Source organism: Amblyraja radiata, chromosome 2 (genome assembly GCF_010909765.2).
Source record: "Amblyraja radiata isolate CabotCenter1 chromosome 2, sAmbRad1.1.pri, whole genome shotgun sequence".
Lineage (NCBI taxonomy): Eukaryota > Metazoa > Chordata > Chondrichthyes > Rajiformes > Rajidae > Amblyraja > Amblyraja radiata.
In genome coordinates this window covers 57722624-57735435 of record NC_045957.1, presented here as the reverse complement: position 1 = coordinate 57735435, position 12812 = coordinate 57722624, and the positions used below count along the sequence as shown (strand labels likewise).

General features: G+C 44.0%; 1 protein-coding gene across 1 annotated transcript in view; it reads right to left on the bottom strand.

Moving 5' to 3' along the window:
- Window positions 1-12812, bottom strand: part of cmc1 (C-X9-C motif containing 1) — a 74575-nt gene that overhangs the window by 42905 nt on the left and 18858 nt on the right. The window contains exon 2 of the mRNA XM_033047218.1: window positions 9490-9579. Within this exon, the coding sequence (XP_032903109.1) occupies window positions 9490-9579 (90 nt within the window). The remainder of the gene's footprint in view (window positions 1-9489; window positions 9580-12812) is intronic.

Genomic DNA, 12812 nt, shown 5'->3' with positions numbered 1-12812 from the left:
AACACCGAGCCTTGCGGCACTCCACTCGCCACTGCCTGCCATTCTGAAAAGGACCCGTTCACTCCTACTCTTTGCTTCCGGTCTGCCAACCAATTTTCTATCCATGTCAACACCCTACCCCCAATACCATGTGCTCTAATTTTAGTCACTGGGGATACAAATGAAGTAAATGCATTTTCATAACAATCTAGATGGTTTATACTAGTCGGCTACTAGCTTTTTAATTATGAATAGCATCACAAACTTCAATTGTCCTACTGTCATGATGGAATTTGAATTTGTGCCTCTAGATTACTAGTGCAGATATCTGGATTACCAGACATTAAACAAATAACAAGTGTGTTGTAATTGTATAAAATGGTTATGCGTTTATGGCGGCGCGTTCAGACGCAGCGGCTTTGCGCTCCCAAGTCCGAGTTAACTCGGAGCAGCCCGGCACCGAACGCGGCTGTGAAATTAAGGTAATTAAAGACCTCAGAACCCTTAGAACCCTTAGAAACCCCAGAAACCATAGGAAGAAACTCACCTCCAGGACGGGGAAATCCAGGACCCGCATCGCAATCCCGACGGGTCGCACATGGAGCCGCACGGAACTGCTCAACATCGGACGTGGCTGCGAGAAACTGGCGTGCGAGTACTACAGTACCCTTACCAAAATCCCGATGGAGCTGGGCAGAACAGCCCCCTGGATCACCACTCCGGAGGGTAGGAGACGGAGCAAGCGCCGGGAGCGAAAGCAGAAGCGTGGAAAGTGAGCTGGGTGCAGGACAGGCTACGGAGGGCTCCACAAAGACCATCGCTCCCAAGCGTCTTTCTCGTGAATGTCCGGTCACTCACCAACAAGCTGGATGAGGTAAGGCTCTGGTTCAACACCCAGCGATCCCTGAAAGACTGCTGTGTGCTGATCTTCACAGAGACCTGGCTCAGCGTGCTGGTTCCCGATGGGGCTGTGGACCTAACCAATGATAGAACAAAGTAAGAGCAAGGGTGGCGGGCTCTGCATCTACATCAACAATGACTGGTGTACCAACCACACTGCAATAGAGAGCTACTGTTCCCCAGACCTGGAATACCTACTGCTTAAATGTAGGCCGTTTAACCTGCCTCGGGAGTTTACTGTGGCTATCATCATGGCCATATACATCCCACCACAGGCTAATGCTAACCTAGCGCTAGCACAGCTGCACTCGGCCATCAGTAAGCAGCAGGATGCTCACCCCGACGGTGCCTTCATTGTTGCAGAGGACTTTAACCAGGTCGACCTACGAGCCACACTGCTCAAATTCCACCAGCATGTGCAGTGCCCTACCAGGGGCTCAAACACGCTGGATAAAGTACACCAACACCGTTTCAGCCAATTTTTTTAAATGTTTAAAATAAACAAATAATTTAATGCTAATCAATAATTTGAAACATATCTGCAGCCACAGCTCGGAAATGTTTTGCCATTTATTCGCCTCTAGGGGGCAACTAAGCTTCAGCTGTTTGCATTCTTTAATTTCCTTAAGTTTAAATTCTGGACTGTGCCATAAATTGCATGGATCATTGAACTCAACAACAATCGTATATTGTACAAGTTCTGTAAATTAACAAATAAAATGCATTATCACACTATATGTCATAAAATTATATCAGATTGGTATTTTGGAAGCTGAAGGAGAAGATGTGGGAAGGCAGCAAATTCCCTTGCCACTACACAACCACACCTCTATTTGAGACTAGCAACAGTATGATAACACATTTACAAGTTATTTTGTTATTCACATATTTGTTATATGCAAGAATTAATATTGGAACAGTAGAGGGACAATGAAAGAATCGGGAATTGAATTTCAGAGCATTCCACAAGCACAGGCAAAAGAAAGGAAGACACCGTCTTCAAGTATACAACACTTTTCATGTATTTCAGGAATATCGTTGCTGTTGCAATGTGGCAGACATGATACCAAATTTTACTTCGGAGTCACGTGAGTGACTACGTGAAGAACCCGCTCAGTGCGCAGCATTACGCCAGCAGTGCAACAGCGGCTGCAGCGGGATTTAGGCGCTCCCGCTACAGAATGAAACGGACCGTCAGGTGAGTACCCTGAGGTCGGGTTTCTTTTACAGAGGAGCCTTTTTCTGCTTGTGTTTTACAGGCAGAGAAAAAGGCTCTGGAACAAAACTGTCCCCCGTTCGAGGAGGAACGGTTTCCGTCGGGGAGGGGGGCAGTAACAGGCGGTAGGACCGTTTACCCGGTGTTCCGCTATTCCCCGACACCGTGCCGAGCCCAGCCCGCTATTACCTGAGCAGCGGGCTGGATGCATAGCCACCCGAAGAGGCATCCGGCAGGTGTTTCCCGATTTCGGATGGGACGTCTCTCCACCCGCACAGGGGGAGAGAGAGCCGCCTGAGCCACTGGAGCGGCTCTCGGAGCAGGTGCCTGCGAGACGCGCTGCTTGAGGGGCGCTCTCGCTACTACAAGGCACAAAAGCTCTAGAAGAAGGCGGTAGGAACAATTACCGGGCGCTCCGCTATCCCCATCACCACGCCGAGCCCAGTCCCGCTAGTGCCTGAGCTGCGGGCTGGATGTTTAGCCATCCGAAGAGGCATCCGGCCAGTGGCTTCCGACTTGTCGGAGGGGACGTCTCTCCACCCGCAGGGAGAGAGACAGCCGCCTGAGCCGCTGGAGCGGCTCCTGGAGCAGGAGCTCCTGCGAGACACGCTACGTGAGGGTCAGTCTCGCTGGGGGTTCAGGCATACCCTCCACAGTGCCTAGGCACTGCCCATCGTTTCCTCCTTAGTGTGGTTAGCTTTGGGGTGACCAGGGGCTGGGCTGGTCATGAAGAGGGGTCACTGGCTGAACAACATCGGGAGTATGCTTGAGGTACAGGATCAAGAAGAGCTGCTGGGTGTGGCCGCTATGTGGCTCCACCACTAGCGAGATGGCTTTTCAGTCTCAACTGATGGCCAGCTTACTACCTGTTCTTTCAAAAATCTCCAAGACAGGTAGTCATGAGGCGTTGGAGTTCATCACGCTTCCCCTAAATTGCATTTACTCAAAGTGGCCACCATTATTGGAGGGTACATTGAGCATCGCTTTAAAAAAGCCAAAATATCAAAAAATGAATTTGATATCCCTGACGTCGGCTATCATTTTCGCATGCTCTTCCAGAGGGTCACGGTAGTATGGCAAAACACCTGACCTACTGTTCGCAGTGCTCCGCAACTTCTCAGGAAGTTACAAAACCTGCCCTCAAAGAACGCCGACCTCACAAAAACTGGACGAAGTGACCAAAATATCGGCGCAAGAGGGCAGGGTCTGGAATGAGCACCACACGTAAACCAGTCAGCAGTACCTCTAACGCGTCCACCAGGAGGGTCCACCTCATGGTACCGGTGAAAGCTCGGGGCCTGCATGCCAAACCCGTAAGCCTTTCAGGCCAAGGCCCAGAGCAGGCCCCATGGAAAATGCGCCACCCCCCAATACCACCACCACGTCAGACAACGTGCAAGACTCGTTGGACCGGCAGGAAACAGAAGAATACCCATAACCATGGAGGTAGGTGGGTCTGGTTCCCACCAACGTATACAAAATAGGGGCTTAATACTAACAGGGGAGATTACACCTGTTTTAAGAAGCACGGGAGTCTATCACAAGTGATCAGTATATACTCAATGGCTTAGTGGATACAAAATACAATTCATACTAGAAAAATTGCCACCAGTTCAACATTTACCCCAGAGGGTATTTTCCCTCTCTGTTAAAGAAACGAGAGGGACAAGCTGTACTGGTGAGACTAATTACAAAGGGTATCATGGGAAACATGAACCCTTGGAATTTGTATCAAATATTCGTCACTAAACCGAAAAAGATGGTGGATGTCGCATCATCATTGACTTAACTTCACTAAATATGGTTGTTAAGTATATACATTTCAAAATGGAAACGGTTGTTACTGCCAAACAACTAATTTCCAAAGGATACTTCATGGCAAGCATTGATCTTAAAGATGTTTACTAATTTAGTACCATTCACAAGGATCATCGCAGATACCTGAAATTTACCTGGATGGGGCAGCTATGGCAATTTAAAGCATTACCCAATGGGAAAATAGGCAAGACCATGGAATTGACTATGTTAGCTGTATCAGCTACCGAACAGTTATTCGAAACCCTGGGATTGTCTTACATCCAGATAAATCTAGGTTGAAGCCATCCACAATCATGGACTACTTGGGCTTCACAATTAATTCAGTCTACGTGACTGTAACTTTGCCAAGAGACAAAACAGTTGAATTGGCACAATCATGCAACAATTAATGGTCCACGTACTCCCAACTATTCGACAAGTAACAGAGTAATTGGGAATATGGTAGCAGCCTACGTTAACCATATGGGCGGCATAAAATCGGTATCATGCGACAAGTTGGTCAACATAATTTGGCAATGGTGTGTCGAAAGACATATTTGGCTATCAGTAACTTACCTGCCAGGTAAGCTAAATACAGTGGCAGACACCAGGTCACGTAAATTTAATGACAATGGATGTTAAACCCCAAATAATTTGCAAAGTTATCATGCAATATGGCACGCCAGATATCGATTTATTTGCATCAAGGCTAAATCACCAGATACCTATGTATGACGCTTGGGAACCAGACCCTGAGGCAGCAGCGGTAGATGCGTTCGCGCTGGATTGGGGAAATTCTTCTTCTATGCATTTCCTCCCTTCTGCCTCATCAGTTGGGGACTACGCACAATACAAATGGACTCTGCTTCAGGTATTTTGATAGTACCCGACTGGCCTACACAGCCATGGTTCCCAAAACTCCATGACATGGTTGTTGAAACTCCGATGGTATCCCCAGTGACCCAGAGTTATTTACACTCAGTGTCGGGCACAAGCCACCCGTGCCATGAAAATCAAACTCCTGGGTTGCAGATTCTGCACAAACCACTTCTGGGACTGGGATTATCAGAACAAACCATCGACACCATGTCAGCATCCCTTCGAACATCCACTGAAAAACAGCACTTGTCCAGCATCAATAAATGGGAGAAGTACTGCTTGGATAAAGGGACCACCTACTCAACCGCTACAGTTACCAACGTACTGGAATTCCTGGCGAACCTTCACCACGATGAAGGACTCGGCTACAGAGCCATCAACACGGCTAGAAGAGCCATGCCTGTCTATTTAAAACCAGCTCCAGGACAACAGGCAATGGGGTCCCATCTGCTGGTGGTCAAACTAATGAAGGGTATTTACAACTCTAACCCCTAGACCAAGGTACACCCATACATGGGATGTCAGTGTGGTCCTGACATACCTCAGGGGATGGCCACCAGCCAGACCCCTTAACCTAGAAAAATCTATGCTCAAAACACTCATGTTGATGGCACTTGTATCTGCACAGAGGGTCCAGTCACTACACCTATTGCGACTGGACAACATGATCACAGCTCCAGACCAGATCTGTCGTTATCCAGCGACTGGTCAAACAGAGCAGCCCAGGAACACCTAATCCAGTCGTGGAATTCCGGGCTTACCCACCAGAACCACGGTTATGTGCCATGACCCACCTACTATCCTACATAGACACAACCAAAATATTCGAGGGAGATGAAAAGCCTTGTGGGTCAGTCATAAAAACCTTATGGTCGGGTGACGAGCCAAACCATTGCGAGATGGCTCAAGCAGGTGCCAAAAACTGCTGGGATAAACACTAACATTTACAAATTTTATTCCGCCAGGGCAGCATCCATGTCGACGGCTAAAAGAATGGACATGCCTATAGACCACATCCTGGCTACAGCAGGATGGTGGTGGGAAAAGACCGTTCAGAAATTTTATAATAAGCCGTTGGCAAAACCTGTTTTATTTGCAGCAAGGTTACGGACTGCAAATATTTAAGTTAAGCCCAGGGAAGCAATTTAATTCTTTGTTATATTATTTAAAAAATACCATTGTGTTTTTCTACAAATAGATTCATTGGTTGATTACGATAACACTTCCTCCCTCAAGAACTTCGGCAGTGAGTGAAATAAAACTGTTACACGGTTTGAAATCACAGAGCTTTGAAGTCTTCACGTAGTCACTCACGTGACTCCGAAGTAAAATAGTAAGATTAAACGAGAACTTACCAGTTTGAAGTTTGATCTGTATTTTATTTATGTTACGATGAGGGATTACGTGCCCTCCGCTCCCACCCTCATTATATGGATCAAACTAATAAATTGATGTCTCCTTATCTTTACTATGTTTACTTCAAATAACTGTGTCTATCTGTGATTCCACACCGCTGCTTGGAAGTATGCCGCGCCTGCGCACTGAGCGGGTTCTTCACGTAATCCCTCATCGTAACTCCTCATAAAATACAGATCAAACTTCAAACTGGTAAGTTCTCGTTTAATCTTACTATTTTCGCATAGGAGGTTCCTACAACTAGCAACATGATCAGATAATTGTGGACAGGCTGCACTGCATGTTAGTCACAAGCAATTATCTAAAAATCTTCTCCCAACAATGATCTGCTTCTTTGGAATGAACACAATGCATAGTGTTGCATAGATTTCAAAGAAAATATCTGAATTTATTTAGATTACTAGACTAAGTGGGACCTGTTGGGTCCCAGCATCACACGGGAGGGCTGGTCCCCCAACGCAATATTCCACCTCTCCACCAATTCCAATATTGGTGGCCAGTGGGGAGGGGGGGCTTTCTGGAGCGCTAGTATGGGTGTTGTGGGCAGAAGGGACTGGTTTCCAGAGGGCTAGTGTGGACATTATGGGCCGAATGGATTATTGGGCTGGCAGCTCAGTCACTCAAGCCTGTTGTGCTGGCAGCTCACTCACTCACGGCTGGTGGGCTGGCAGTTGACTCACGGCAAGCAGAGTGCAAGGCCACCAAATTGAAGTGCAGTTTCATACCATTTCATGCAGGGTGCAAGGCCACTAAAGACAGCGAGTCATGACCTCTCCCTCCTCCATCTTGCAGAGACTGAGCCACGCCCACACTTCTGGGTTTTATAGTCCCTCCCCCCCCCCCCCCCACCAGAAGGTGCGTGGCCTTCATAGCGTGCTTGGCAGGAGAGAGAATATCAACATTTTTTAAACACTAATAACCTTTTATTTTTCATCGATGGGAAAAATCCTCAGCACCTGATGAGCGGAGGGGGACACTGAGTAAGATGGCCAAAATTCACAACCGTACGTGGTAGCGTTTTTTCTAAAATCAATATAAAGCGCAAACAGGAAGTGGTCTTTTAATTATATAAGGCAAGGCAACTTTAATTAGGCAAGGCAACTTTAATTAGGCAAGGCAACTTTAGCATTTCCAAACCAAAGGCAACAGCTTTAGCATTTCCAAACCAAACACAACACAGCGTTAGCATTTCCAAACCAAAGGCAACACAGCTTTAGCATTTCCAAGCCAAAGGCAACACAGCTTTAGCATTTCCAAACCAAAGGCAACACAGCTTTAGCATTTCCAAGCCAAAGGCAACACAGCTTTAGCATTTCCAAACCAAAGGCAACACAGCTTTAGCATTTCCAAACCAAAGGCAACACAGCTTTAGCATATCCAAACCAAAGGCAACACAGCTTTGGAATTTCCAACTATATTTTAAAACCACATTAAGGGCACTGACTGGTCAGCAAAACCACTCACAGTTTAGTAGACATGTGTTCAGTGTTATTCCGGGCATCCCCTCCATGTAATTCTGGAGAGTCAAAAGAGCACTCGGAACAACAACCGGCTCCTCTCCCTGCCCTGTAGAACGGAGCGGTTCAGGAGATCCTTCACCCCTGCAGCCATTAGATTTTATAATTTGGACCGCTAGGCTGTAGGGGGATGCATTTTGCAATTTTTAATTTTTAACTGTTAATTATTGGTCTTTTTAAGTATTTATTGCTCTCAGGTAGTGTCCACATTGTATTCTATGTATTTTCTGTCTGCGTTCGTTTTGAATCTGTGGGTTTGTTGGTTGGGGGCTTCTGGACATCTGAATTTCCCTGAGGGGATCAATAAAGTATTTATTATTATTATTATTATTATTATTATTATTATTCACAGCTCAGACTGAGAGGCATGACCTTCTCGCTTCCCCCATCTTGCAGAGACTGACTGAGGAACTCAACACTTACGGGTTTTATAGTCCGTCCGGAAGGGGCGTGGCCTTCAGGAGAGAGAATCTCAACATTTAAAAAACACTAATAACTCTTTTATTTTTCATCGATGGGAAAATCCTCTTGTCCTGCGCAGCGGAGGGGAACTCTGAGTAAGATGGCCAAAAATCACAGCCGTAAGTGGCAGCGTTTTTTCTAAAATCAATATACAGAACAGGAAGTGGTCAAGATCAGACTTTTAGTAATATAGATAAGCTGTGACCTCTGCTGAGAACTGAACTTTCCAGAACGACAGACAATTTTCTTTTTGGGTTGACCAATCCGGGCTGAATACTGTGGGGTTCCTCAGTGCTTAGTTGTAGGTTCTTTGCTTTACCTGATACATATTCATGATATATATGAGGTATAGGATTGAAACATAAGGACCACCATGCATAATTTTGTGAATGAGACCAAGACTGGCATTGTGGTTGACAGTGAAGAAGGTGGTTCATGGATGCAAACCTGTTGCGGTTACAAGTATGGTAGTGGAGAATGAGGTGGGTTTAACTGAGAAGTATACAATTGTGAAAGGTCTTTTGTATACTTGCTGATCCCCTAAAAATGGTTTCATGGATAGCAGTAGTACCATTCCCACATTTGGCCACAAATGATGATGAACAATTCAACAGTTAATGTGATGGCAAATCTCCTAAAGCAGCTCCTTGAATAGAATCCTCTTGTCCTGCGCAGCGGAGGGGGACTCTGATTAAGATGGCCAAAAATCACGGCCGTAAGTGGCAGCGTCTTTTCTAAAATCAATCTACAGAACAGGAAGTGGTCAAGATCAGACTTTTAGTAATATAGTTACGCTGTGACCTCTGCTTGTGATTGCCAAAGGCAAAACTGAAGCATTTTTAACCATTTTCAGTCGGGACACCCAACTGAGCTGTCGTTCAATCAGTACTCTTAATCATTTAGAGGGTGATGGAAAACGACCATTCAGTTGTGTAAAACTGTGACCCTCACCAAGCTGTCTCATATCTGCAGAATTGTACTGCTATGTCAAATTTAAGCCTGCGTTATTAATTAACATTAATTAGAATTCTGGCTATTTTTGTTTTGTTCCTCACTAGCCTAATTGAACTATACAATATCAACCTTGTTGACACTAGCTACCAACACAACCCAAGGAGAGAATCTGAAACAATTTAACCTGTACGGTTCACTGTATTTATAAACTTGGTTATTCAACGTTTTAATGTTGCTGCTTAATAACAAGTTGTTGTTGAAACAGTAATATAATGAGTATTACACCTTTTTTCACAACTACTATTTAAATGTACTGCATTCATCCAACACTGTCTGATAAAATGCACCACCCAAAGAAGAAGTCATTACCTTCTACTTTATCTGAACAAAGTACCCTGGCTTTCTCTCGCACCATTTTCGGGATAAGAACATCCTTCTCCACATGCCGCAGATGTGCCTCTAAGAAATAAAAGTAGAAATTTTAATGGCTGCTGTGGAGAAAGCAAGCAGATGATGAATGGTGGGACTTTCCCCTGAACAATCAAATTTGCTGAATAAGTTACCGCGTGACTCAGTAAATTATAAAGTGTTAATTTACATATCTTGTCATTGCCACTTTGGAAATGAATCAGCCGCCACATTGTCAATGTTCATCCGAACATTAACAGTGCCAACAATTCCTTTGTAAATTGGATTCCCAACCCACCATCATTGCATCCAACTAACATTCAACAACCTACAAGTAAGGAGTGCTAATAGCCCCAAATTTCAAATAATATATTAATGGAATGATTCATTTGAACTGTAAATTACAGTTTTTTAAAAATATAATACATAGAGAACAGGACAAAAATTGGATTTCAAAACACATTAGGTAAAACTGCGCAAATAAGCTTATCTGTTAGGCAAATTCTACAATTAACGCAGACTCTGCAGTCTTGCCTCCCATAATTTTATATACTTCTATCAAGTCCGCCCCTCAACCTCTAACGTTCCAGAGAAAACAATCCGTCTATCCAACCTCTCCCTGTAGCTGAAACCCTCCAATCCATGAGGCATTCTGGTAAGCTTTCTCTGCACCCTCTCCAAAGCTGCCACATCTTTCCTGTAATGGGGAGACCAGAACGGTATGCAATACTCCAAATGCGGCCGAACCAAAGACTGAAAGAACTGCATCACGATTCCCCTATTATTCAATGCCCCTAGCAAGCATATTATACGCCTTGTTTACCACTCTATCTACTTCTACTGCCACCTTCAGTGAGTTATGAATTTGTACTAAAAGATCCCTCTGCACATCAATGCTGTTAAGGATCTTGCCATTAACTGTATACTCTCTTCTAACATTCAATATATCAAAGAGCAACACTTCACACTTGCTTGGGTTAAACTCCATCTGCAGAGCTGCCAAGTTTTGTCAGAGCATTTCAGTATTCTAGTAGGGTCCCTATCAGAATGGCAGGCAGTGACTAGTGAAATACCGCAAGGCTCGGTGCTGGGATCGCAGCTATTTACAATATACATCAATGATTTGGATGAGGGGATTCAAAGTAACATTAGCAAATTTGCAGATGACACAAAGCTGGGTGGCAGTGTGAACTGTGAGGAGGATGCTATGAGAATGCAGGGTGACTTGGACAGGTTGGGGGAGTGGGCAGATGAAGTTTAATATGGATAAATGTGAGGTTATCCACTTTGGTATCAAAAACAGGAAGGCAGATTACTATCTAAATGGCTTCAAGTTTGGAAATGGGGAAGTATAACGAGATCTGGGGGTCCTTGAAAGTAATGCTGTGAAAGTCAGTCTATGAAAGCGGATGGCATGTTGGCCTTTATAAGAAGAGGAGTCGAGTTTAGGAGCAAAGAGGTCCTTCTGCAGTTGTACAGGGCCCTAGTGAGACCACACCTGGAGTATTGTGTGCAGTTTTGGTCCCCTAATTTGAGGAAGGACATTCTTGCTATTGAGTGAGTGCAGCGTAGGTTTACAAGGTTAATTCCCGGGATGGCAGGACTGTCATATGCTGAGAGAATGGAACGGCTGGGCTTGTACACTCTGGAGTTTAGAAGGATGAGGGGCAATCTTATTGAAACATATAAGATTGTTAAGGGTTTGGACACGCTAGATGCAGGAAACATGTTCCCGATGTTGGGGGAGTCCAGAACCAGGGGCCACAGTTTAAGTATAAGGGGTAAGCCATTCAGAACGGAGACGAGGAAACACTTTTTCTCACAGAGAGTTGTGAGTCTGTGGAATTCTATGCTTCAGGGGGCGGTGGAGGCAGGTTCTTTGGATACTTTCAAGAGAGAGCAGGAACGGGATACTGATTGGGGATGATGATCAGCCATGATCACATTGAATGGTGGTGCTGGCTCGAAGGGCCGAATGCCCTACTCCTGCACCGATTGTCTATTGTATTGAGGAAGCATTTTCACCAGCAAGACTGGAAGTTCACCAAGATATTCCCAGCGGCTACAAATGCTGGTTTCTCCAGCAACGCCTATCACTGAAAAATTATCTTTTTTTAAACTAAAACATAGAAAAAAGCTATTTAAAAATAAATAACCATTCTTTACATTTGGCAAAAGCTGTGGTTTTCAGAGGGATCCACTTTTGTTTGTGTTAATACTGCACACAGCTCGATTATTATTATTTTTAGTAAGAGTGGTGGTACTTTTAATTTAGACTGCTAATATTGAAAAAGAATGCTCCTAGTCCAGTAAGGATGAAAGACAAATTCTACTTTGTTTCATATAGCAGTTTGAGGAATATGTTAAGTGTTGGGACATGTGAGATCCAAAACTGAACACATCCTCCAACATAAAAGTAACCTGACAGATTAGATACAACCACAGCAGTGTAATTTTGCAAACAGGAGTAATTTAGTGCATGGTTGCTCAATCAAATTAGACTGAAGATGTCAGTGACAAGAATGAAGGAATGCATACCTATCTTTTAAATTAACTCACCATAGAAAAAATCAGAAGAAAGAAAGAGTAAAATAATAAACGGAGTTCTTAAAAATAGCAGAAAATGCTTAAATTGTGCAGGAAGCTGGTAAGCATCTGAAAGAAAAATATATGTTTCAACTTAATAATACTGTCAGACCTATTAAATATATGCCTTTTTGTTTTATACTGCAATACAGACATGCATATTGCAGGTCTTCCCTACAATTCCTAGTGGAACATTTCATAGAATTTCAAGAATATCACCACCTAATCGTCATTCTAATCAAATGTTCACCCTTCTTAGTACTGAACTTATTGCACATTTTGTTCTGAAGATCTGTAATCTGGTTAAAATAGATTCTGACTATACTCAACCTAAATAAATGTACAGCTTCTGTGAAAAAATGTTTATGGAGAGGTAACATTCAACTAACAGTGAAACTAATTTGTTAGAAATATTTATTTACAGTTGTAACTGACCTGGAATCCTCGACAACAGAATGTTTTAGTAGCCAAAATTAAAATATAGTGGGCATAAAATTGAATTTTCTACTGTAGGCTATAGATTGATAATTTTCAAGAAAGTGGGCAAGTCCAACTGTGGTAATTACAGAGATGTCCCCCTGTTATCTTTCACAAGGAAAGCCATTGCAAGAATCCACAACTCTCTTCTCCGTGACAGAAACTCTCCTCGCAAGAGATTTGAAGAAACTTAATTTTCAGCACAAGAAAAATGTTGTGTG